Source organism: Astyanax mexicanus, chromosome 22, assembly GCF_023375975.1.
Source record: "Astyanax mexicanus isolate ESR-SI-001 chromosome 22, AstMex3_surface, whole genome shotgun sequence".
Lineage (NCBI taxonomy): Eukaryota > Metazoa > Chordata > Actinopteri > Characiformes > Acestrorhamphidae > Astyanax > Astyanax mexicanus.
Genome location: NC_064429.1, coordinates 14,742,983 through 14,770,946, shown reverse-complemented (window position 1 = coordinate 14,770,946; position 27,964 = coordinate 14,742,983). Strand labels below are relative to the sequence as shown.

Below are 27,964 nucleotides of genomic sequence, written 5' to 3'. Positions count from 1 at the left end.
AAAAAAAAAACTAAAGATTAGGCACCTTGTAAAAGTATTACTGCACAGTAAGTAAGTAAACAGCAGGATCTGTGGGGTGGGACTAGAAAAGGCACACTTTTCTTTTGGCATTCTGCAAATGTTTTTTTTAGCTGATAACAAATGTGTAAAAAATGTGATTTTTTATATTTACAGAATAATCCCTGTATAGACAGTAAGGCATTTGGTTTGCTGCAGGAAATATGTTCATCATTGGCGTGGCAGCTGTCTAAATTACTCTGTTACATTCTGATTGATAAGTTTACCTTCCTATTAAGCTTATACAAGTTTCTAGTCCTAAAAATGTAATCTTTTTGCTAGAGTGTTTCTATGATTTAACATTGATGTGAGGTATTCTACAGTAAGAGAAAGCAAAATACAAATATTCATCTGTCTCAGGTATGTGTGCAAAACAGTATTTTACAATCAAGTTGATATTTCACTTCAAAATAATATTGGCCAATAAGCCAAATAAAGCTAGGCTGTGAATATGAATAATTAAAAGTAAATTACAAAAAAATATATAAAAAATAAAATCTCGTTTTAACGGATATTCCTGATTTTCCTAATTTAGTTCCTGTTTTTCTGAGACTATAAAATTTAACTACCACCAGATGGCACCAAAACAACAAATTTTCCTGCATAAAGTAGAAAGCATTAGAAACACTAGACTCAAACTATCCAAGGCTATTTATTACATATAAAGCTTCCTGTTATCTGCGTATCATTGCTGTCCAATTAAAATTATCTCCAAAAAAGAAACTTTACAAGAGAGAGTAAAAAAACCTTCTAACATTTCAATGGAAGTCAATGTAAAAAGAGTTTATTTCAGGTAACTTTGAAGTATTTCTATTGGTCTGTTTATAAAAAAAAAAATAGCACAGTGTAAGGGCCAGTCTGTTTGTTCAAATTATGTAGTAAACTAAAATGGAGATACTACTTTTTCATTGGACAGCTACGATACATACTTTCTAAACATGTTAATTATTCATAAAAATATTCAGTGTAATACTGGCTGTTTATTAGTAGATTTATTAGGCTAGTCTAGCTTATCCTTTCAGTGCCCAAATCAACCAAATAGCTATTAAATCTGCACAACACGAGCTTAAGCTAATGCGAAAATTCAAAGTACTGCATACTGTATCATTGGAATCTCACTGTAGAGACGTTATTTACAGAGTTAACAGTTTACTAAGCCTGGAAAAAGTTTGGAATAATTGCTATTAAAATGAGTTTTGTATTTTCAATGTATATGCAATGATAGCTACTATATTTGGTTAGGCAGATTGAGTACGAGCCTAGTCTCGTTTAAATAGCACTTTTAATGGGGAAAACATATTGGAACATACTGCATTGTAGTCAAGGGATTACACCCAGTCCTGGACAACATGGTGATGTGAATTTTTCTTTTTAAATTGAAAGTAATAACTTGGCTTAATCCCCGTTTGGAAACCTGGCAATTATATCAAATTTTAGACACCATTTAAATAATTCCAATTCAGTAATTTTGTAATTAAAAGAAATTCTGTACTATAATCGGGAGCTCGCCGGTTCAAATTCTGTTCATGTATGGCCTTGCTCTCTCTGGGTGAGTAGATGGCGCTCTCTCCCCACGTCACTTTAAAGGGTGATGTCTGCAGCACAAGGCGTCTGTGAGCTGATGTATTGGAACCGAGTCGCTGCGCTTTCCTCCAAGCATGCTGTGATGCTACTCGGCAATGGTTCATCAGCAGCGGCTCGAAAAGAGGGGGAGTCTGACTTTACATGTATCGGAGGAGGCATGTGTTAGTCTTTACCCTCCTGCTGTGTTGAGGCATCACTAGTCTTAGAGGGAGTCCTAATGAGTGGGTTGGGTACTTGGCCTTGTGAACTGGGGAGAAAATGGGATACAAAAACAGAAATAAAACAATCTACAGGAGAATATTCAAGCTGCATGGTAATGATTACTGCAAGACACCATGATGAACCTCTATAACTTCATCTGGGATTTTGCCACTCATGCATTACACACTACCTCTGTCTGTGTTTCTCAAATATTGTCCATGAGTCTAAATTTTGAATAATTTATTGTTCCTGGTAAACTTGTGTCTGTGACCAAATGGGACGTTTTTCTAAATTGTTGAATGGTAGTGTAAATATTAGAATTTGTGTGATGCTATGAATGATTATCCCATTCTATAGAAAAGTGATGATGTGCCAACCTGAATATAGAATATGGCAGTCAAATAAAAAAGGGAACATGCCATTATTGATGTAATGCTTACATATATAGACCTTGATCTTAAGCTTTAGTTCAAGTGTTGTGATTTGATACAGTAGGGCACGAATGGTACTATTACTAAGTATGTTGTTCTGCACTGCACCTGCTTAAGGCCACTATAGCCTGGAATATATATATGACTTTAATCTATGTTGCTATATACATACATACGCATCTTTGTCTCCTAAACCAAGCTTATAACCTCGGTGGTCTCATCCTCTTGGCTGGCTAGCTTGTCGGTCAGCATTAAGCTCTGCAGCAGACTTGTGGGAATGACCGGCTTGAAAGTCCAGTTACGGCTGGAGGCGAAAGGGAAGGCGGAGGACAGGCGCAGCGAGTTTCGAGCCAGAGCCAGCGGGCGGGGCTGCAGCTGGACCCGCTCTGCTTCTGGCTGCAAGCAGCCCTTCAGGTCCAGCTTCTTTCTGAGCTCCTGTACTTGTACCAGGAGTTCAGCCATCTTGTTGGTGACCGCCACCGGGCCTCCACCCAGGATCTGCACCTCAGGGATCCAGCGGAGGTACCGCTGCATCCACAGACGCACTGCAGGCCCGTCCAGCCAGGGCAGTAGCAGGCCGTGATGATCCAGAGGGCGACGCTGCCAGGCCTCGTAAAACTCACGCGTGTTCGCTGCTGGAGAATCAGGTGAAGCCATCCAGCGACTGATGCGTTTTACTCTGAGCATCTTCTTCAGACTCTCCGTCTCATCCTTGAAAAAGCCCTTTTTAGGTGGAGTTTTGAAGGCAGAGCTGGGCAAGGACAACTGGCGCTGGTGCTACCAAACAACAGACAAAGACCATTATATTACAATACAGTTTTTCAAAGTACAAAAGCAACAATGCCAACATAAATGGTTTATTGCCTGGTTTGAGGTGCAATTTCATAGTGCCAGACTTTTTCTCCTTTGGTCTACAGTATACTTACTTTGAAAGCCCAACATTTTGGCCCTACCTTTTAACACTGGTGCAATATTACAACAGGACAATGCTCGTTCACATACTGCTGCCATCTCAAGAGCTTGCCTTGAAGACACAAATACTATGCCACAGCCATCTACATTACCAGACCTATCTCTGAAATTACCAACCCCCTACTAAACAATCTGCAGTAGAATATTCAAGAATACATGGGATGTATTACTGCAGATCATCATTAGGAACCTCTACAACTCCATGCAAAGACTTTGTGTTATACATACAATATACTTACCTGGCCAAAAAAAAAAAAAAAAAGACTCTGGCATTGTTTCAATAAGCTTCTGCAATGTCACAAGATTTATTACAATCCAGTGTAACTTTTTCACCAAATTTTCACCAAGATCTTTGTTGTATGGATTATGAGAGATTTGGAACTCTGTGCAAAGTCTTCTCCAGCACATCCCAAAGATTCTCAATGAGGTTAAGATCTGGACTTGACATTGTTTAGCTACATTACTAATATATAACTATCAGGCTCAACCAATGTAGTTAGATATATTTTTACCAGCAAATTAGATGATGTTCCCAGTCATTAGAGTAAACCACACTGTAAAGTCTTATACGTTAACCAGGGGCGCAGCTACATACTTTTTGGGGTGTATGCAAACGTAGTATCTGTGCCCCTGAGGGGAGAGAAACATCAGGGGGGGGGAGGGGTTTGGGGAAATGTGTTTTAAAATCGTCAGCGTCCTGTCATTACTTTCCCAACGCGCTCCGCTAATTTATTTGGGGCTTGGATTTGCCGCCCCCTCCAGGGCGGCACCCCTATGCGTCGCATACGCTGCATACTCCATTTTTGCGCCACTAACGTTAACTCATCCTAGCTGAGTTTGTCCAAAGTGATCTAACTTGGTGGCAGTTTGCATGTTTTTGATGAGAATGTGCATAAATGTTTAAAAATTACTTAAAATCATCTTTATAGATAAATATTAACCAAATTCTGCTCAGCATTTCCCAGTGGCTCCTATGAATTTGTGCTTTTATGCTCCCTCTTATTCGTTGGTAGACATGTGGAGACATACTTGTTTGTTTTATGTTTCTTTTGTTCAGGGGTGAAATTAGCCTCTCTGTGTGGCAAATGCTACATGTACCTTTTCGCAATAACAATACTTTTGCCGATATGAGAAAACATTGAATTAAAAATACACTACTGCAACAAAAGATCAAATTTTATAATGGTCTACAATATGATATGGCACACCCCTAAGATATTAATAAATACAAGAATTTTATCAGATTTGGAACAGAAGTAAATGATCCAGAATGTCATACTAATAATGCACTCGATATATCCAGGATTAAAGTAAAATAAATGATACTGAAGAGATATAATCTGTCTCTAGTAGATATATAATGGGAAATGAGAACAGTGTGAATTTTTCTTTTGCTAAAAACAGTACCCTGGTGTGATCATTTGGGGTGGGTAATATGGCACAACATTTTTGCACCCATTTGAACTTCTCTTTATACTGTGCAAAAGTAAAGGCACATTAATTATTATATGCTACATGTGACGAATCACTGTAGAGTCTTTAAAAAAAAATCTCTCTCTCTTTTTACCTTGGGACGAGGAACCTTGCGTAGGACTTTGTCTTGCTTCAGCTTATCAGCATACAGAGGGTTAAGGAAGAGCTCCTGGGCCTTGCAGTCAAACTGCACCGACCAGTCCCACACTGCAGGACAGTTCAATGGGCCTCTTTGTGGGTGCTGTGACTCGGCCTGCCAAAACAATCAAGCAGTGCAAGTAAGTGAGAGGTGTGTCCGTGTGAAGGAAGTAGCAGCCGAGCGTGCTGCTGCAGACGCTACAGAGGGGGAACTGTTCGCTTCTTGGCCTGATGAGGCAACACTGTGTCGTTACTGTACTGCTGCTGTACGGCTGCAAATGGAGCCTACATTCTATTTGCTGCAAAGCTGCAAAAGCTGTTATTTTAATAATTCATTTTATTCAAAAGTGTGAAACATTCCTCATGGCTTTACTTGACAAAAGAACTATAATAGGTGCAATACACCAGTACAAGTTAAAAGTTTGGACACACCTCTTTTTATTCAATGCGCTTTCTTTCTTTTTATGATTTTAAAGCTATACAGGATATTTAAAACTATACAGGAACACATGCGGAATTACCTTGTAAATAAAATGTTAAATAGATTAGAATATGTTTTTTTCTTCAGATTCTTCTAAGTAGCACATTTAGCTTTGAGAACAGATCTGCACACTCTTGGTATAAAAATGCCTTATAATCCGGTGCTCCTTATGTATGAATTTTAAAAATCAGGTTATAAGGAGCAGTAAAGCTACTCTGCTGAAGTACAGCTTTATACAGGAGTTTTAGTTTAGTTCTCCAGCAGTATTAGCATTACCCGCTAAGCGCTAGCCATTCGGCTGCTTACAGGTGAGTATTATCGGCCTGTAGCCTACTGATAACTCCAGCTAGCACTGCAGGAGCAGTATTAGCATAAGCTGCTAACCAAGCTAGCCATTTAGCCTTTCAGAGATAACAAGTTAGTAAATTGGACTGTAGTCTGCGTGTTTTCAGTGTTAAAACAAGCTACGTGGGATGAACTGCTAAATAATATCACCCTGGTTTACCGGAACACTCAGGGTTCCTCAGTGTAGCGCTGTTGAGCAGCAGTTAGGCGGCATTAGTGGTTAGCCGCTATTGCTAATGCTCCAGCCTTGGTGGAAATCTGGAAATCTAAGCTTACTGTAAATAAACAGAAGCGCTTTACTCACCCAAATAAACAGTTTTCAGCAGAGAAATCTGTGTAGATTAACATCCAGTGCTGGTTTGACTTGTCTGACTTGTTTGAAAATGTGTTTTTTTTTTTTTTTTTTTTTTTAAGAATTATAGTTTTGTTTTCTTAACTTAGCTTAGCCTTACAGGTATCCAAATGAGACCTGCTGAAACCTGCTGAATTAGGGAGGAAACATGGTGACCCCCCATGCTCCTAACAAGTGCCGCTTATAATGGCAAGCTTATAATCTGGTGTGCCCTTTGTATGAAAATAGAGAAAAAAATAGACGTTTATTTTTAGTAATTTGGTGGATCTTATAGTGCAAAAAATATGGTACATTATTGTGTCTTCATGAGGGAGAGTCACCTGGAATAGTTTTTGTAGCATCTTGAAGGAGTTCCTGGAGGTGCTGAACAATAGTTGATGCTTTTTCTTCATGCTGTGAAGCTCCAGCTCATCCCAATTAAATCACCTTAAATCACCACCTCAGTTCATCAGGTTTAGACTTTTATATGTGTCCCTTAATAAGTGTCCTTAATTGTTTTCATGTCTAATAATAATGTATTGTCTACATTGTAGATTAATATTTTTTTTAAATAGTAAAGAAAACATTAAAATAGAAGGTGTGTTTAAACTTTTAACCAGTACTGTAAATTTATAGCTTGTAGGAATTTCCTTATATGATGCAACACCACTCTGAATGAAAGCTGATCGTCTGTAACTGAACCACGGAGAAAAAAAACGCTTTTACATTCTTAAGACATCCTAATAAAGAGTTATCAGCTGTACCTTCAGAGTGCTCTCCCTCTGGTAGGCGGAGTTAAAGAGGAACGTGCTGAAGACGGGTACGTGAACGCTGTCGGACAGCACAGTCAGGTATGTCTCGGAGAACTGGAAGGCCGGACTATGCTGCTGAACCAGCTGCCACACGCACTCCAGGAAGAGCAGGAAGATCGGAGATGGAGACTGACACTGCAGAAACACAAAAAAACACAAACTGCCATAAAGATCTGACTGCACTTAAACCCATGACCACAGCCTAGATTACCTGGAACCAAGCCAATTATAGGCTTTACAGTTTAAATGCTGTAAACTGGGTGTGAAGAAGCCAAGTTGGAAGGCTGTTGGCTGCAACAATACAAATGCTACTGTAGTAAAAAGAGTACCAGACCTTTTTTTTGGTAAAAAAAAAAAAACGTATTTCGCGCTCCCAGCTTAATACAATATTTAGCATTTTTAAATTCATTATCATCTATACGTATAGCCTTCAGCTGATTACTAGAGATGACTATACATTATACACATTATACACTGTTTACAAATGCATAATCATTTATTAACATTTATTAACCACATTACACTCCACAGGATCACTGAGCTTCAGTTAGGTTGCTAACTTATTTATTTTATTTAATTTATTACCCCATACTAGAGAAGTAGAGATGGGTATTTAGAACACACATACAGCTCTGGAAAAAATGAAAAGACCACTTTAGTTTTTTGCAATTTATAGGTATATGTTTGAGTAAAATAAACATTTTTGTTTTATTTTAAACTACGGGCAACATTTCTCCCAAATAAAAATATTGTAATTTAGAGATTTTATTTGCGAGAAATGAGAAATGGCTGAAATAACAAAAAAGTTGCAGAGCTTTCAGACCTCAAATAACGCAATGAAAACAAAATTATATTCCTTAAGTTTGAGGAGTTAAAAAAATATATATTTGGTGGAATAACCCTGGTTCTTAATTACAGTTTTCATGCATCTTGACATGTTCTCCTCCACCAGTCTTACACACTGCTTTTGGATCACTTTTTGTCACTCTTGGTACAAAAATTAAAGCAGCTCTGCTTGGTTTGATGGGTAATGATCCTTCATCTTCCTCTTAATTATATTCCAGAGGTTTTTAATTAGGTAAAATCAAAGAAACTCATAATTTTTAAGTGGTCTCTTATTTTTCCAGAGTTGTATATTCACTGATCAGCTATAGATTTAGACTAATCTTCGTTTGCCGCTGTGTGTCAATCTCTCAACCTGCATGAGCTTTGCATCTGGGGCAGAAAAGCAGAAATTGGAATCGTTTGCAATTTATTACAGACTGTTTCTATAACGGGCAAGCTTCTTTATTTTTATTTTTTAATAGTATTTCATAGTTATTAAAGCTTTTTTTATTGTTTGCTTACAGTTTTTTTTTTTTTTTTTTTTTTTTTTACTTATTTCAATTTTTCTTCCATTTTTATACCCAATTTAGCTAGGCTGATTGCCTCACCCATTAGGCTGTATATCCCCCTATCACGAGTAATGCCGCACCACCAGGGAGGGTGAGACTAGCACATGCCTCCTCTGATACATGTGAAGTCAGCCACTGCCTTTTTGTCAAACTGCTGCTGATGCTCATTGCCGAGTAGCATCAAGTGCACTTGGAGGAAAGCGCAGCAACTCGGTTCTGATACATCAGCTCACAGAGGAATGACATCATCTTTTGCAGTGATGAGGGGAAAGAGCACCATCTACCCACCCAGAGAGAGCAAGGCCAATTGTGCTCTCTCAGGGCTGTGGCAGCTGATGGCAAGCTGCATGACCAGGATGCGAACCAGTGCCCTCCCAATCGTAGTGGCAGCGCTTAGCCCGATGCACCACGCAACACACCACAGCTGCATAGGGCACTCGCTCAGGCTACACAGTCGGCAACTTGACGACACAGAGGTATAAATGAGCCTTTACATTTCTCTCTCTTAGTTCATATTGTAAAGTAATTAAACTGCATTTTAAGTGTATGAAAGACTTAGTATTCATATATTTGTAATTTTTTAATTATTATTATAGAAACATTTTTTTAATCTTTTTTGAAGTATAACAAAATGCATTGACATTACTGTTTGTGGTAATTAACTGTACCACACAGATACAACAGACAACACTGCTGGAATATTACTGTAAGTGTGAGAGAGACCCACCACAAAGCCAGGAGGAGCTTTCTAGCAAACAAAGACAATGACTGAGGGTGAGACAACTACCTCCTTGTCCTTCTGACAGAGGTGATTACATCGATCCAGGAAGGCATGGCACCCTGCCACCCACTCTTTCTGCACCAGGCCCTGGAATCCTGTCAGCGTTCTGTAGTGAGGATCCAGCATGATCTGAACCAGACTGGATATGACGCAGCACAGGTCTGTACCTTCCTCCTCTGAGAAAAAAAAAATTTAGCAACATGCTAGCTAACATTATTTATTGTAAAAAAAACAAAAAACGTATAATATATTTTTTTGCATGTTTTACTGTATTATTCTATTTATATAGTAATGCATTTACATTTCAGCAGGTAAGTAACAATGAAAATAAACTGAGCTTTGGAAATGGATTTTAAACTATTTAAAAAATATATCAGAGTGTAATACTCAGGTGATAAAACTCTTGCATCTGGACTGCAATAAAAAAAAACAAGAGGATTAGTGAGGTTTTGGGCTTTCTCTGTCACAACATCATGTTCAAAGTGTAATTACGGTGCGTGGCAGTGGACAAATGGCTATTTTAATAAACGTGAGGTGAGAAAACTCTAAAACTAAAATTACCAGAGGACCACGGAGTTCAGTCTGTAATTTTCTCAGAGGACGTCTGAGAAAAACATGTAAATGGTCATTCCGTACGGGAATAAAAATCACAGATGACCATCATAAAAAAGAAAATTACTCCAGGACCCCCTGGAGTGAAACTAATCCCATCCAGATACGGCTCAAGTCTAAGTTGCAGCAGTGAAGAGAAGAATTAGAGGTCTGGCAGGTGCAGTAATAAAGTCATTAATAAGAAAATTGCTTATATTGCTAAGAAAATAAAATTTTGGGCCATACAGTACTGCTACTGGACAACTAAAAAATAGGCATGTTCTAAATCTTTTCACGGATAGTGTACATAAAACAATCAATCACAGTTTTTGAACAAAGTCAACATACTTGTTGGTTCATACTAGCATTTTGAGCATTAGCATGCATTTTTTCAGAGTAAACTCAATGTGCAACATTAAGGTCATCAGTCCAAAATTGTCAGTAAAGTAATTATTGTGACAGGCCTAGTTTTATTCACACTATTTACTTGAGAACATCTGAAATGATGAGAACCAGCTTCCAAAACCTACCCATTATGAGGATATTTGTGTTTTCTTTTTCAAGACACTCCACCACTTCAACAGCTTTTTGAAGACATTTCCTGCAAAGAGAATAGAGTTAGTCCTTTGTTCTTGTCTAAAATGATAAGCAACTTTGGATGTACCAGCATATCTGTTTCTGGGGTTAGAAAAACAGAATCTGACCTGATAATATCCATCCAGCCTGTGTTTTCCACAGAGGAGAACCACTTCACATCAGACACCCAAAAATCTGTCGAATTGTCTATTAAAAAAAGGGGAAAATGTATTTAATTTTGTTCTGAACATTTAATATGCATCAGCTTAGAATACAATCAGAACTCACCAATGAGAAAAAACTGCTTGAACTTGGCGTAAGACTGCTGAATATCTTGGACGGTGGGAAGCGTTTCTGAGAGATCTTCTATTTTTAAAGAGTAAAGGTGGGTTTGGGCTGCTGCATCCAGCATTCTGTAACACACACAACAAAACACACACACACACACACATTGGTGTTCTGAACAGAAGAAAAATACAAGGTTTGAGAGCTTTTCTTTCTTTCTATATGTAATAACTGTGCAGCATGTAGGAGAAATGAATTAGGGATGGACCATATTACATTTTGTGTAACATAGTTTTGTATTTGTTTTTGTGCTTTAGCCTATTTAGTTTTTGCAGTCGTGAAAAATGAATAAATCCTGAAAAAAACTGTTTCACTCTTCAGGCATATGTTTAATTTAGTTTGGTGTCGGCTCGGTCAAAAAAGTGCATTTCAGTGCATCACTCATTCCATAGTTTTTTCATTAATTTTAAAATGTCTAGTTGTGGTCTCTAGAATAAATGAATGCCATGTGAGCTGATTTTTGTGGGAAAAAAACTCCAGTGATCCGGTATAACGCTGCTTTAGTCTGGTGGAGGAATGGGGCAGGGAAAAACAAGGATTTCAGCTCTTGCTCATGAATTTCCATACATGCAAATATATTGCTGATTGGCTAACAAGACAACAGTTAAAAACGTAAAATAAAGACATTTTTACACTAATAACAGTCTTTGCAATGTCATGTTATTTTTACATGTGTAATGCCCTGCTAAGTGCAGTTCAGCTGCTGACCTAGTCTTAGAGTTTCTGTAAAACAAGAAATCCACCGGAGATCCTATGTAAACCTATAGTTACACACAGAGGTGGGAAGTCCAGGTCCAAAAATCCACCCATGGTTTTGTTTTTTACTTTAAACTAGTGTAAATAGAACAGTTTTAAACATACACCTACCTATTTCAATTGTACTTCGCTCATGCTGTTCCTTAGAAAAATTCTAACCATTAGTTCTTTAGCTCTGAATTACTGGGTAAAAGCCTATAACACTGATGTGATATTTGCACAAATAACACAGGAACGAACTGCCATGCTGTTCCTAGCGCTGTTAGCTCCTATCTGACAAAACGGCATAGCTGGCAGGCTTCAGCGGGGCCATGAATACTAATTCACGGGTTGACGCAGACACAGTGCTTTTTCGTGATCGACTCATTTTTCTGAATATTTTCTTTTACTATCTACTGCAGACAGTGCATGTGCAGCATCATATACAACTCAGAGAGACCTACTGTATTTTACAAAGAACAAGAAAAAGTAGATTTCAATACTTTACCTTTCCATGTATCTTTGTATCACCCCATCTTCCTGCGGCACAGGCAAAGTGGAGGCTTTGAACAAAGCACAGCCACTATGATGAGACCAACACCATATCTTTAAAACACATCAGCAAAAACCTGTTTTAGTTTTTCTGGAATTGTTGAACCTGGAGTTTGTGTCAATTCTGTGCACGCTGGACTACAGATCTATTAAAGAAGGAAACTGATGTTTAAATACGTGTCCCCTTTCTCTGTTTCCATTGCTGCATCATTCATCACAGTATAATAAAACACAGTCAGACTGCACTCCTCTATCATTCAGTCATTTAAACTCAGAGACTGTCATACCACACATAAGACATGTCTAATGATTATTCATACATCTGCCTTTTCAATACAAAGTTTAATTAAGATACAAAAAATATTATATATAACAAAACTACTTACTGGTAATCCTTTCCCCTGAAATTTGAATAAATCTTCATCAGTGACAGATGATGGAATGATAAAGTACTTGGGTAGTCTGAAAGAAAGTTTCAACAACACTCTTTATAGTGAGATAAAAGAACAATAATTTCCTTAATGAATTCTCTTTGCATTCTTATAATGCTATGCTTATCTGGCCTTATCGTGAATTAGATGAGAAACTGATTAATTAGACAATTAGGAGATTAAACCCATGAACAGTGATAAATCAAGTGCAACCAAGACACTGGCTCACTGGGCAGTAGTGAACAGTGATACTGTAGCGCTGTTTTAGTCACTATGAAAGTCACCACTTACCGTGTAGACAGTTTGAAGCCTTCATTTTCAGTTACTATTCTACAGTTTCCTTTGGTCCTTTTCATTTCCTGGGCCCAGTCTTCTTTTGAGTCAAACATAACGGTCCTCTGTGATCTCTGCATCTCTAGAAAGCCATTATTAGAAAATAAAGCAATCACTAACAGTAACTATGTAACAGAGTTTAGTGTGTTAGCAATATTACAGAATTCATTGTGTTATGTTTTTGTTAACTGCTTATATTTATGGGTGTAATGTAGACAAAAGACAATTGATATGGTTCAAAATCACACTATAGCCCTATTCAGTGCAGGTTGTGCTGTTGGTTATGGTTTGTGCATGATGTCCGTAACACACTTAAATCCTGAGTTACCAAACAGTTCAGTGTTAACACCCATATTTATACAAAACGATGTCATCCACACATCATACCTGGACTTCTTGAGACAGCATATGAGAATGCAAAGACACACTTCAGTGACTTTGGCTCCAGGCAGTGGTGAGCAATACCATGAAAGATCTAGAAAAACGAGAGAGAGGAATTTTTTTTTTTTTTTTCAGCTCTAGTCTAAATTACTGCTGAACCTATTAAATTAAATGCAGGCAGGTTCACCTTCCGGGCATCCTCTTCTTTGGTGAAAGTTAAGCAGAACTGGAAGACACGCAGATCTTTACAGTGAATGATCATTTTGGATGGATATTTGTTTTTCAGCATTCCTCCGGTTATCATCTTCCTCTTCTCATCGTAAACTACGAAACAGAAGAGCATTTGAAGAGATATGAGATCTCCCTACCAAAAAATCCAGCTCAAGACTGGCTAGCTTGTTAACAAGCTCTTGACCAGCAAAGGGTAATTTTTGATCTGGATGACCTGCTGGTCTGAGATGGATTTTTTTTTAGCAGGGCTTAAAGACATAATAACTGTAAACTAGGGTTGTGCTGTTTTTTTATGACATTTTCTCCCTAATAGCAAAAACATTGAATAAACATTAATTCAACATTTATTCAACATTGCCTAATAGGCATTATCATTTAGTGTTGAAATTCTGAGATGGAATTAACATTTATTTTAAAGTTTTGAATGTTTATCAATGCTTTTAGGTGATTTGTACTTTTAAAAATAATAATCTTAATATTAGTTATACAAACCATATGCCCATATACACTACCTGGCCAAACAAAAGTGTCCACCTGGATTTAAGTAAGTAAGTGATGTGGGGTTGACGCTGCAGTTGGTCTGCAGGTTTAGGTTCAGCAACAGTATGTGCTGAAAGAATGAGGTCAGCTGACTACTTGAATAAACTGAATATAGACCAGGTTATTCCATCAATGGATTTTTTCTTCCCTGATGACACGACCATATTCCAACATAACAATATCAGGATTCATGGGGCTGGAATTGTGAAAGAGTGATTCAGGGAGCATGAGATCATCATTTTCACACATGGATTGTTCATCACAGAGTCCAGATCTTAACCTCATTGAGAATCTTTGGGATGTGCTGGAGAAGACTTTGCTCAGTGGTCAGACTAAAGGCGCTCCAAAAAAATATTAGATTGGGCGGCAAATTTTATTTTTTTGGTCAGGCAGTGTAGCTTATTTAGCATAACAATCAGTTCACTACAGAACACACTAGAACACACTTACAATGTAAAAACACATTAAATGAAAAGAGGTGTGTCCAAACTTGCTACTGTATTTAACTTTAAACAGACAGCACTTGTTAACTGTGTGAACTTTACCTCCGTAGATGTGATCCACACACATTAGAGGAATGTCATTTTCTCCATACAGCTTATTCTTGAAGTGTTGTGCCTGAAACAAAGAGGCACTGGGTGATACAGCAGTTCTCTGAGAGCCTAACCATGTTTATCATTTAAATCACACTGCAATACTGAACCAGGCAACAAAGGCTGATATGCTGAACTACAACGAACATCACTTTGGAACAAATAGCTATTAATTTTAGGTTTCTGAAACCAGCACAGGGTCAAAAGTATACATAGTAAAGGTGGGTGAGATGTCCCAAAAATAATATCACAGTGTTTTAGGGTATTTACAGTTGTGGTCAAAAGTTTACATACACTTGTAAAAAAACACAATGTTATGGCTGTCTTGAGTTTTCAATAAGTTCTACAACTCTTATTTTTCTGTGATAGAGTGATCGGAACACATACATGTTTGTCACAAAAAACAGTCATAAAATTTGGTTCTTTCATAAATTTATTATGGGTCTGCTGAAAATGTCACCAAATCTGCTGGGTCAAAAATATACATACAGCAACATTAGTATTTGGTTACATGTCCCTTGGCCATTTTCACGGCAACTAGGCGCTTTTGGTAGCCATCCACAAGCTCCTGGCAAGCTTCAGGTCGAATGTTTGACCACTCTTCTTGACAGAATTGGTGCAGTTCAGCTAAATGTGATGGTTTTCTTGCATGAACCCGTTTCTTTAGCACTGTCCACATGTTCTCAATGGGGTTTAAGTCAGGACTTTGGGAAGGCCATTCTAAAACCTTAATTCTAGCCTGGTTTAGCCATTCCTTTACCACTTTTGATGTGTGTTTTGGGTCATTGTCTTGTTGGAACACCCAACTGCGCCCAAGACCCAACCTTCGGGCTGATGGTTTTAAGTTTTCCTGCAGAATTTGGAGGTAATCCTCCTTCTTCATTATCCCATTTACTTTCTGCAAAGAACCAGTTCCACTGGCAGCAAAACATCCCCAGAGCATAATAATACCACCACCATGCTTGACAGTAGGCATGGTGTTCCTGGGATTAAAGGCCTCACCTTTTCTCCTCCAAACATATTGCTGGGTGTTGTGGCCAAACAGCTCAATTTTTGTTTCGTCTGACCAGAGAACTTTCCTCCAGAAGGTTTTATCTTTGTCCATGTGATCAGCAGCAAACTTCAGCCGAGTCTTAAGGTGCCTTTTCTGGAGCAAGGGCTTCTTTCTTGCACGGCAGCCTCTCAGTCCATGGCGATGTAAAACACGCTTGACTGTGGAGACTGACACCTGTGTTCCATCAGCTTCCAAATCCTTGCAGACCTGCTTCTTGGTGATTCTTGGTTGACTCTTGACCATCCTGACCAATCTCCTCTCGGCAGCATGTGATAGCTTGCGTTTTCTTCCTGATCGTGGCAGTGACACAACTGTTCCATGCACTTTATACTTGCGTATAATTGTCTGCACAGTTGCTCTTGGGACCTGTAGCTGCTTTGAAATGGCTCCAAGTGACTTCCCTGACTTGTTCAAGTCAATAATTCGCTTTTTCAGATCCACACTGAGTTCCTTTGACTTTCCCATTGTAGCTTTTGTAGCTGAGTCTAATCACTGGGTCAAATGAGCCCTATTTAAATGGGCTCATGAGAAGTCAACAGCTGTAGTCAATCAGAATCACTTACAAGAAGTGAAGAGGCCATGACATGAAGCTAATTTGATTGACACAACTCGCTACATCACCAAAATTGACAAATTTTGTTGCTGTATGTATATTTTTGACCCAGCAGATTTGGTGACATTTTCAGCAGACCCATAATAAATTTATGAAAGAACCAAATTTTATGACTGTTTTTTGTGACAAACATGTATGTGTTCCGATCACTCTATCACAGAAAAATAAGAGTTGTAGAACTTATTGAAAACTCAAGACAGCCATAACATTGTTTTTTTACAAGTGTATGTAAACTTTTGACCACAACTGTACATGATAACAATATTCTTATCAATATGTCAAAACATTAAAATAAAATATTTAATAAATGTCAGAAATATACAGCTCTGGAAAAAAAATTGTAGGCACTTAAAAAAATGTATTTCCTTAATTTTACCAAATTGAAAACCTCTGGAATATAATCAAGAGGAAGATGGATGATCACAAGCCATCAAACCAAGCTGAACTGCTTGAATTTTTGCATCAGGAGTAAAGACATAAAGTTATCCAAAAGCAGTGTGTAAGACTGGTGGAGGAGAACATGCAAAATGCATAAAAACTGTGATTAAAAACCAGGGTTATTCCACCAAATATTGATTTCTGAACTCTTAAACCTTTATGAATATCAAATTGATTTTTGCATTATTTGCGAACTGCATTTTATAAATAAAATGAGTTGTAGTGGTATAAAATTTTCAAACAACAGGCTTAAAAAAAATTGTGCATACATATAAACTGCAAACAAACAATAATATAATAATAGTAACAAACAATACCCTTAAAGCAATGACTAGGAAAACAAATACAAAATAGACTGCTTTCAATAGAGAATACCACCATTATCACAATATGTTTTATTTAATATATAACAAATGATAACTGTAATAGTGTGTATGCTACAATGTGGTACACCCCTAAACAGAAAGAAAGAAAAAAACCTAGGCTTAATTCCTGTCTGGGAAACTGACCCAATATTTATACATTTTAAAGTGTGTTGCTTTTGGAAAAACTCAAAAATAACTAAACTTGTAGTTCATGTAAAGTTTATATTCAACAAGGGCTACATGATATATTGTTTGAGCATGATCGTGATGTGAGCATGCGCAACAATCACACTGCATTATGTGCAATGTCACCTAAGGCAATTCAATAAAAACGCATCATGTTATGATTTTTTTGCTGCTTGACAAAAGAAGTAGATACACAGCGTCGTCTCTGTGTCTGTGTGAGTGACAGGCTGCTGCTACCTGAGAATCGCAAGGGTGGACGCAAACACAGAGTAACCACATGGCCTCCACATGGTTTGGCTCGTGCTTGTAAACGCAGTGGCAAACAGCCTGACAAAAGCTGTGAACCTCAGTCCAGCAAAATTTTGCACAAATATTTCCAGTTACAGCCGAAATTACGCTTTTAAAAAATAAGAAAAAATCTTATTTGCCTTAAAAAAGCCATTTAAATGCCTGATTAAAGGGCCGATCCTTGTTGTTTTGCTTTTTTCCTTGTGTTTTGAGTGATCAGCTGACTCAGCTTTTGTTCAGTCCGGATCTCTGACGCGAGACGGTGCACAATGTAATTTTTTTCCAATATCGTGCCGCTCTATATTCAACTCTTTTTTTTTCTATATGAAAAAGAACAGTTGGGAAAACTCACTAAAAGTCCAATAATGCGATTTCATTCATTATGCCTGCAAGTAAACGTCCGATCACAACTGTACTCACAGAAATAACAGCACAGGAAACTCACTGTAACTGTGTTCACACAGGGTGGACATTTCCTGCTGTTGAGCACAGTACAAGGTTTCTATTTTCACACCACTTAGTTATGTGTGAAGGCTGTCTGTACTTCCTGCTTTAACCCTGCTATTTTATCAGTCGAAACCTCACCAACACCTAATCTCACTCTACATCTCTGGCTGAACTACACACAGAAACTTCAGCTTTAAAAAGAAAACATCCTAAACCATGGCTGATGACCATGAACTAGACTGCAGAACAACTGGGATAGACATTTTAAAACTGGAATACTATAGCACAACATGGTTATGACTACTTATATCACTATATTTTTTCATGCTTCATCATCAGCATGTTCAAACTGAATAATGAATAATGAATAAATAAAGTTTTGAATAATGAGGGGGTCTCAATCCGGAACAACTAAATCACGGTCTGATTTGTTTACAGTCGGAAAGCACTGTTTAGATGGTTGGGACTTTCAGACCGATCAAAAAAAAAAAAAGAGGTAGGCTAGCATCACCCATAAAATGGTAGAAGACGACCAAGAACTGGTGTTGCACTGAAAATTAGTATAGTAAAATTAGAGTAGTAATGAGTATTGCTATTGTGATTTAAATTGTGAATATTTTTAATCCATTAAACCATAAACCTGTATTAGTGGTTAACATATCTATCAAATATAATTATAAACTTCTTTCCACATAAAATATTCCCAGGGTTCTCAGATTAAATGCAGTTGTCAGGTTCAACAAAAATATGAATGAAAAAATGTAATGTAATTTTATGTCATTCACACTCAGCATGGGAGTGATTATGAGCCCAAAGACTACAATCCTCAGCACTCTACGAACTACAAACATGGTGACGCATCCCCTGGAAGAGCAGGTTGCATCTTCACACACACGCTTGCAGGCTATTGGCTAATTCAAATAGCAGCTCCTGTGATTAAAAAAAAATTGTGTGCATTCAAATTGCAATTACAATTCAAATGTGATAGATCGTTCAGCACTACTTGTGCATGCGTGTCACGGCACAAAAGTATGGCTGCAAAAGCTTACAGTGATTCCTATATCTACTGTGACTAGATTAAGCCTTATTTATAAACAGAAATGAAAGAAACCTGAGGGTAGTCTGTTACGCTCATCCTGCTGCACACAACACCTGTAAAAGCAACTCGATGATATGACAACGTTCTACAAACACCCAACAAATCAGTGTTAAGTATGGGGAGACAGAGCCAAAGTCCTCTACTGAGCTCAGTCACTAAACTGCAGTGTGAAACCAAAACTAACCAGATTAAAATGGACTGTATACAATGCAACACAACCACCAATCTGGGTTTGGACTCTGGCCTGGACTTTCTTCAGGTGTAAAAATGCCCCAAGTCAATGAATAGCAAGAGTATTAAACTGTAAACAGCTTGTCTGTGATACTGAGTAAGATATTTCCCCATGTTTTAAGTTATTTTAGTGAATTCAGACCAACATTGGTGTGTTTCTCACCACACTGTACTCCAACAATGAGTCAGACACTCGAGTTCCTGGAATAGCACCTAAAGTAAAAGTGGTCTCCTGCCACAGTTCCTCTTTGACACTCTTTGCTATAGATAAACATATGTACATAAAAAGCATTTAAACCAATACTAATATTGCAAACAACTGTTTGTACACTGAAAATAACTGGAAAAAATTAAAAACTGTGGATATTTAACCTACATTTCCTATGGTACAGTCTCTGCTATCTAAAAGCAAGTAAGGAATGTACCTGCACATAACAGAGCTATAAATAACGCCATTGGTTCTGCTTAGTTGAGTCTGCCTTTAAATCAGCTAAAATCAGTGAAAATACATATCAAATATACTATGAGAGGGTCCACTGGGAAGTTTTTTACTCTTTGGCAACCTTTTCTGGCCTTTGTTGAGGGTTTTGAAGCTGACACTGTGTCAATTTAATATTTTCTATTGTTATTTAATCTAGTTCTTATTTATAATTCTATAATTTATTTGTATAATTATTCTAACAACCTAATTTACTCATATGATTATGTATGTATGTGTATATTGGAACGTATATATATATATATATATATATATATATATATAACAATGTGTTTTATGTCTGGTATTGTGAGGGTTGGGGGATGGGGTATATGATGTACTTTCTTTTCTGATGCAATATAAAACATAATAAAAAAAACTTTGAACAAAAACACATATCAAATTAGGAAACTGCTCATTTTTTTGCAATGCACAAAACATTGTCTGCGGTAATTTTAGGAAGTTTGGAAGATGGTTTAGGACAAGCTGAAGACGTAGTGCTGGGCAATTATGGCCTAAAATTTATTACATTTTTTTATTATTTCACACGAAATCAGATTTATTTCCCCCCTACTAAAAATTAGAAATGGTTCCAAACTAGGTATACTTGTTTAAAAAAAAAAAAAAAAAAATGGTGTTTGGGCTGAGTCAACTCATTGAGTGAATCAATGATTCAAAACATTGTTTACAATCTCATGTGTTAATGCCCTGACCTCATGTCCACACAACCGAGGAGAAACTCACACACTGACTAACCCGGGATTATTCTTCAGAATGTGGGTTTGAGTCACAGAAGAAACTTTGAAGGAGAGTTTATTATTGTTTTCCACAACTAATCACAGATCCTCACCAGAGAGCGATGGATTTATTTCTAGCTAAATATATGCTTTCTCCCGTCAGGTGTTTGTCGAAAGAGCTGGAACTTTTTCCCTTGTACTGAGAGTTTAGATATGTTTAGAAAATATGTGCGCGTTAGTCTGTGGGAGGCGCCTTAAACCAATGTAAAACGGATAAACACTGCAGAAATGAGTAGTGTTTTCAGATATTTTAGATTTTAAAACAATAAAATGTCTGTATGTAAAATCGCGATTACTCCATTTTGTACATTTTTGTACAGTGACCCCCTTATCAACATTTGTGCAATATGTTTAACGTGCAATATTTTTCTCACCTTTTTATATACTATTTATTTGATATTTATTCACTGTTACTCTTTGTGCAATAATACTGGTCCACCCTACCATAATAATCATATCTCTATGCACTAGATGTATATATTTTTTCTTTACTATATATATATTTTTTTTAAGTGTCTTTTATATATTCCTGTAATAGTTTTTTGTATATATATAGATTTATCATTATTTGTTTATATTTTTTTCTGACCTGTTTCTCTGTCCTTTCCTCTGTACTGCTGTAACATTGTACATTTCCCCATTGTGGGATTAATAAAGGATTATCTTATCTTATTTTGAAAATCGCATTAAAACTGTAATTCGAATTAACCAAATTAATTGTAAAAAATTGCCTAGCACTACTTAGACAATAATGGTAAAGTGGGACGAGGCTGGTAGCTGCATAAATACACACTGTTCTTTATTCAGCATTTTTTATCTAGTGCTCTGTTTCAAATATGTCCTTATCCTGATTGAGCAGTGCTGCTGCAAATGGAAACAGAAATGTTACTGGGTTAAAACAGCAGATACACAATCCCTAAAAAAATGTCTGGACCAACCCCCATCCTGAGTTACTGGTTCGGATCAGGACGAGCCAAATATTAGGGATGGTCCCACACCTCCAGAGGTTGGGGTAAAAAAAATAATAATAAAAAATGCATTACTGATCAGGAGATTGCCAGTTTGAATCCTGTTCATGTAGCTTGCCATCACCTACCAGAGTTACTGTATGATATTACAACAAGCCGTCCAAACAAACATGGTCAGTGTAGTTTATTTTGATCCTGTAGGGTTGACTGGGTTCTGTACTGATAAATAACTTTGCTAATTCTCATCTCTACAGATCATCTGTGCAGCAGTGAGAAATGCTGAAACAGACATGTGAAAGATTTCACACAGTGTGGTTATGAACTGCAAGAACTGTGTTCCTTCTGCATTCTGCACTGCTGTACAAACATTTATCACATTACTGAGCTGCTGCTGTTTTTCTTCCTTAACTCAAGCAGGTTTCAAATTGATCTGTTTAGGAAATGTCCTGCTCTTTGTCAATTGATGTGTCGATGGTTAAAGGTCTCCTTCCACTAAAATATGGATGTGATTTCTTTTTCTGCCAGTCACTTTTTGAAATATAGGAGTTTACAGAATAGGAGTATTTGTACACAGATTGAGTCCCGCCCTTCAACAAAAAGAACAAAAAAAATCAGCTTGTTGGTTACATCTCAGAAAGAAAGGTTGACCTGGATGTGCCTCATGAACGTTCATTCCTTCATTTATGTATTTTCTAGGGCTGTCAATGTTAGTGTTAGCGCGTCCTGTTAATTTGGAATCAGTAATGCTTTACTATTTTTGTAACACAAGTTAATTAAGGCACCAAGTTTGACCCCTACCTCCGCTGTAATTTAAAATGCAATTATATTATTTCTTACATTTATTCTTTTATTTATTTTGCGTCTGAAGAAAAACAAATGCGATTAATCGCAGTTAATCACAGATTTTTGTTGTGATCAATAGGTTTAATTTTTTTTATCGATTGACACAAGTATTTTCATTTTATTCCTTTTATCACATAAGTTACCCTACAGAAATAACATTATATTTCACTGTAATGTTGATCCAGGTGGAGATCATTCAAATTTCTACCTTTTGGTCAGACCACCACCATCATGATTAGTCCTCCATATTCTAGATCTAGGTTCTAGTGCCTCTCTATATGATACTTTAAGAGAAAAGAAAAAAAACACAGTTAAATTGATTGTGTGACTGATGACTGGTGTGTGAAGATGAACCGCAAAAAGCTCAGCTACTTTATTCTGACTGTCTGATCACATGGTCTTACCGTCTCCTCCAGCGGTGTCTCGTCACTGACGAACGACACTCTGAAGTTGGTGCACAGAAGTGTGCCGAAGATGCCCCGCTGAGACACGTCATCTTGGGTGTGTTTGAGGATGGGGTCTGCACTACAGAACACTACCTCCCCTGCAGATGAAGAGCAGTTAGGAGTAGTCAGACATACTGGACTTCAGCGGAGTGGCTTTACTGCTCCTTAATACCTGACTGAAAAAAATCATACATAAGGTGCACCAGATAATAAGGCACACTGATAAGGTAAAATTAAAGGATTTAAAGTGCGCCTTATAGTGTAAAAAAATATGGATTTCAGCTGGTTTCTGTTGGTACTACTATTACTACTACTACTTCGTGCAACATGATAACAGATCATGAAGAATTAAAACATTACTATAATGCTGGATCATTAAGCACATTCTATTCGGATTATCCAGATTAAATTCTATTCAAAGGGTAGTTTCACCAAAATGGTTTACTGTTTTAAAGCTGTATTTAGAAATGGGAAGATTATTTGGTTGTACTCAATTAACATGAAAAGAATCGCGATAAAATCATTATCATGATCCTTAAAAAATATATAAATAAATAAATGTATTATGATATTTTGCCATATCACCCACCCCTACTACTATTACTACAAGTATGAGTAGTAATAATAATACAAATGTGTATATATAAATGTGTTTCCTCTGCTGCCAACCCACGTCCCCCTCGGGAGGAAGTAGAAAACTATTACAGGAGTGACTTAGAGGAACTACAACAACAACTGCTCGCCAAAAAGAATGCACAAGATCAAGCCTGAAGCAAAACACATCAAGTCAAGAGCAGATTTAGACTGTGTAGAGATTCTTAGTTAACAAATTATTTTAATTACTGCTAATCACAAAATATTGACAAAGGGTTTTCTTGTTTACCTGGTAGCAAGTTTGGATGCCTCTCTTTCTTTGGTGGTTCCTTCTCAGACTTTATTTCCTATACAAATAAAACAGATACTTTCTGGTAAATATAGCACACAGTATATGTTATGTTTACTGTCAAGTAGCACTGTGTGTTACCTGTGCATTTATCACAAGGCTTACACAGAGTGGTGCATGATGAGTCAGTACCAAACTCTTTATTTGATGAGGACAGTTTTAGTGGTCTACCAGGCCTTGCATTGTTTGTTGTCACAGTGCATTTTTAAATCATCATTTAAACTACCAGTACATTTAAAATTCAGCAATTTTCTAAGTGCAGACTCTGAGTTAAAGAGAGATGAGTTACCAGATGACATGTTTGTGTTTTAAATTCTATTAATCTAAGACAGACTCAGGAAAACATATTTATCATGTTTTTATAACAGAAAAGGAGAGAAGAAGACAGAATTGCCTGCAATATACTCCATTAAGGAAAACATGTTTAAAATATATGCTAAAATAGCAAAAGACACAATTTTCTTAAAGCATAAAGAAAAAGTTACACATTAAGACTACTTTTTTATTTGTGGTTACAAAACGACGAGTAAGGAAAAAGGGCACAAAGCAAAACCTTCAGATTGCACCTCTTAATTTAATGACAAATATATCAAATATCCTGAAGGGGTTTAAAAAAAAAAAAAAAATCATCATTAGGTTTTAAATAGAATTAATGAATTCATAAAGAGAAAGAAGGGAACGAAAAACAGCTGGCCTGTTTATTTACATAGAGATGACTTAAGGACATCCCGTGGGAACAGTGGCATCCTGAGCAGTGAGCTGCTTCCTGTTTTACATTCTACAATTGTTATTTTATATATATATATATATATATATATATATATATATATATATATATATATATATATATATATATATATATATTAATAATAATAATAATAATAATAATAATATTGTAAATATATATATATATAATACAGCTCTGGAAAAAGTAAGAGACCACTTAAGTTTCTAAATCAGTTTTTCTGATTTTGCTATTTATAGGTATAGGTTTGAGAAAAATTAACATTGTTGTTTTATTCTATAAACTACAGATAACATTTCTCATACATTCCAAATAAAAATATTGTAATTTAGAGAATTTATTTGCAGAAAAAGAAAAACAGCTGAAATAACAAAAAAGATGCAGAGCTTTTAAACCTCAAATAATGCAAAGAAAACAAGTTCATATTTATAAAATTGTAAGAATTTCGAAATCAATATTTGATGGAATAACCCTGGTTTTCAATCATAGTTTTTATGCGTTTTGGCATGTTCTCCTCCACGAGTCTTACACACTGCTTTTGGATAAGTTATCTCGGTGTGATGGTTTGTGATCATCCATCTTCACCTTTAAATGGTCTCTTTTTTTTCTCTCTCTTTATTTATGTTACATTTATTTAGAATATGCAGTACCATTCATAGGTTTGGGCACACCTCTTCTCATTTATTGTGTTTTCATTTTGTAAAATTAATATTAAAGACATTAAAGCTATATTTGGAATTATTCTGTAAACAAAGTGTTAAACAAAACAGAATATGTTTTTATACTTTAGATTTTTCTAAGTAGCACATTTAGCTTTGAGGACAGATCTTTAATATTTAATGTCTTTTAATTAAAGAAAGAAATAAAGCACTGAAAAACACTGAATGAGACGGTGTGTTTCAGTCATTATTGCTGAGCTCAGTAATGCCTGTAGTGTTTACTTAGAGAGATGGCATGTTGACTTTGTTTAAAGAACTTGGATTTGTTTATTTATGCTAAACTTTAGGATATATAAATATTGGATTTAAATAAATATTATACCCAAATCCCAGTATCTTAAAAAGTGTTTTATTATGTATAATAATAAGAATGAACAGCAGTTTTTATAAGTAATTGTGTTAATGCATTATTATGCTGTTATTTTACCATGGTATCATAAAGTGTGGCATAAAGTGGTCTTAAAATGAAAGTAATATCGTTTTAATAACAGGCCTGTATTTATAGTAAGTGAGTAAGTTAGTGAGTGAATGAGTCTTGTGAGCTGTTTACTATATATAAAGCTGCAGTGGGTCAGTCAGTCAGTGATAAACTGGGTGTGAGAGTGTTAGGAGTGTATAAACCACATAAACAGCCTGTTTCAGTCAGACTGTTCTCATCTATAAACTCCTTGCTATAACTGTAGTTTCTGTAGGACACTTTACACACCTCTAATACTCCTCTAAACCCGGGTTAAACTCGGGTTTATCTGCAGCTTCGCTAAACACAACTAAACTAAACTAAACTAGCCTTAACCCCTCCGGCAGCTCGGGCTGCTGTCCAAACCGCGGCGTGTTCACTCCCCCCGGTCACTTCTCTCCTGTGTTTGGATCGGAGCCGGTGTTCTGTCGAGTTGTGCTACCTTGTCAAACCGCGCTGCACTAGTAGCATTTAATTAATAAAAAAAAGGTAAAAGTACCAAAAAAGCACCTTATTAGAAGCCATATTAGAAAATACTCTCAGCAAGAAGCTTAGGTAGGATATGTGGCCAGGCTAAATCACTGTTTTAGGTAAAGTAAAATGTTAAGGTCATATAATATGTGATTACAAAACGTATTTTTATATAGTTTTATAGTTTATTATTATTTTGTTAACTGCTATTTGCAGTGTTTTAACATTCAATCAGGTTGTTTAATGTTCACAATAAAAACTTAAGGAATTATCGTGAAAAACATGAAAACATTACAAAAAAGTGTAGTTCAGCGCATGCGCAGTCCTGTAAAAAGCACCTATCGGTGGGTAGCATAACTCGACAGAACACCGGAGCTCGGTAGTTGGGTAGTTAGCCGTGTTAGTTAGTTAATGTTATGTTAGTGTTAGTTAATGTCAGTCGGGTTAGCAGCGGTAACGGCGCGCTCACCTCGGGAGTAATGTAGGACACGAAGGACGGTTTGCTGGATTTCGCTCCTCCGCCTCCTAAACTCAACATCGCGGCGGCGCTGCTGATCGCGGGCCGGATCCGGTCAGGTGTGAACCCGCGGCCGCTCGGACTCGCTGCCGGAGCTCCGGGAGGATTTCCGCGCTCGGAGAGTAGTAACCTGTTAAACCGCGCCCGGCCCGCCGGATTGGCTCCTCCTCACAGCCGAATATTCACCAAGCTGTTGGTGCGCAGGAGCCGAGCCTCCTCATTGGACCGCCCGGCTGTCAATCAAATCCCAGCGTCCACTCAGGCGGCACTTCCTCAGCGGGGAGCGAATAACGCGCCGTGTGGAGTGCGGCCACGCCCTTCATTGAGACCGAGCCATTTTTCTCACTGACAGACAGAAAACTGTGAGAAAATAGTAAGCTTTACAAGCTTATGCTGTTTATACGCTACACGAATCTAAAAAATACTTTTAACAGACTAGTCTGACACCCTGTCACATCTAAAGACAAATATTTAAAGACAGACTTTTTAGTCACAGGCTAAGATTTAGCAAAGACTAGGGATCACTAATTGCAAGACTGCAACTAGATTCTTTCTAAGATGGAGTTAATATACAATACATATTACATATTAAATTACAAATAATGTTTATATATCAATACTTTGATTTATCAGAGACTACTTCCCATCAACAGTTTATTTTTCTGCCACACTGTTAGTCTTGATATTTTTTAAACCCCCTTTTTGCTACAACCTTGTATAGCAAAGAATCATAGCAATAAAGAACATTCTTGCAAAATGTGTATTTATTATACTTGTTTGTATCAGAAATAACACAGCACAATAAGACAAAGTAGTGCACAATAATATATTTTAATTCAATGATGACATTAAAGCGCTACCTGTATTTAAAATACTGTACATATTAAAGTAAGAACCATATTAGGGCATATTAACTGCAAAATGTGTTTTATTTTTAAAATCGTTTGTAAACAGTCATGTAAAATAGTCTTGCCTTGCTGCCTCCTGTTGCTCTACTATTGGTTGACACTGTTCACGTCATCACGTCTAATATCTTAAGACTTACGATAACATTAAACACAGTTGATTTTAGCTGAACACCAGGACTAAAAAAATGACTGACTAAAACCTTCAATCCTAACCACCTTACTCTGAACAATCGAGATAAGGCGACCACAACTCGACTCTAGAAAGACTCTGGAAATTTGTCTGCGACAGTGAAATCGCTTGAAAATTATTAGGTGTAAGGTCAGTATAAAAGAGTACTGATCAAACTGTATTTTCCCAGCTTGTTAAATATAAGGATATCTGAATCTTTATGTCCTATTTCCTCCCCGATGTTATATTATTATCTGATTTCTGACAAAATTGTTGGTACCTCTGAATTAATAAAATAAAATCTGACAATTAATAAATAAAAATTCTTTGAAAATGAACAAATAAAAAGTCAGACATTGCTTTTTTACCATGCTTCAACAGAATTATTACAAAAATAAATAAACTCATGAAACAGATCTGGACAGAAATTATGGTACCCTTATTTTAATATTTTGATGCACAATTTGGGCCCAC

The 27,964-nt window shown here is 36.8% G+C and overlaps 1 protein-coding gene across 1 annotated transcript; it reads right to left on the bottom strand.

The window, feature by feature from the left end:
* Nucleotides 1-217: 217 nt before the first annotated feature.
* On the bottom strand, nucleotides 218-26,545 carry mtmr12 (myotubularin related protein 12). Its single transcript, XM_049470624.1, has 16 exons — nucleotides 26,366-26,545; nucleotides 23,445-23,502; nucleotides 22,520-22,659; nucleotides 14,261-14,333; nucleotides 13,132-13,268; nucleotides 12,951-13,038; nucleotides 12,522-12,645; nucleotides 12,186-12,261; nucleotides 11,756-11,853; nucleotides 10,456-10,580; nucleotides 10,296-10,374; nucleotides 10,122-10,192; nucleotides 9,007-9,176; nucleotides 6,778-6,960; nucleotides 4,813-4,971; nucleotides 218-3,050 (listed from the first exon to the last, which is right to left on the bottom strand). Exons 1-16 carry the CDS (start codon nucleotides 26,432-26,434, stop codon nucleotides 2,463-2,465), a joined length of 2,238 nt encoding a protein of 745 aa, XP_049326581.1. The 5' UTR covers nucleotides 26,435-26,545; the 3' UTR covers nucleotides 218-2,462.
* Nucleotides 26,546-27,964: the final 1,419 nt, after the last annotated feature.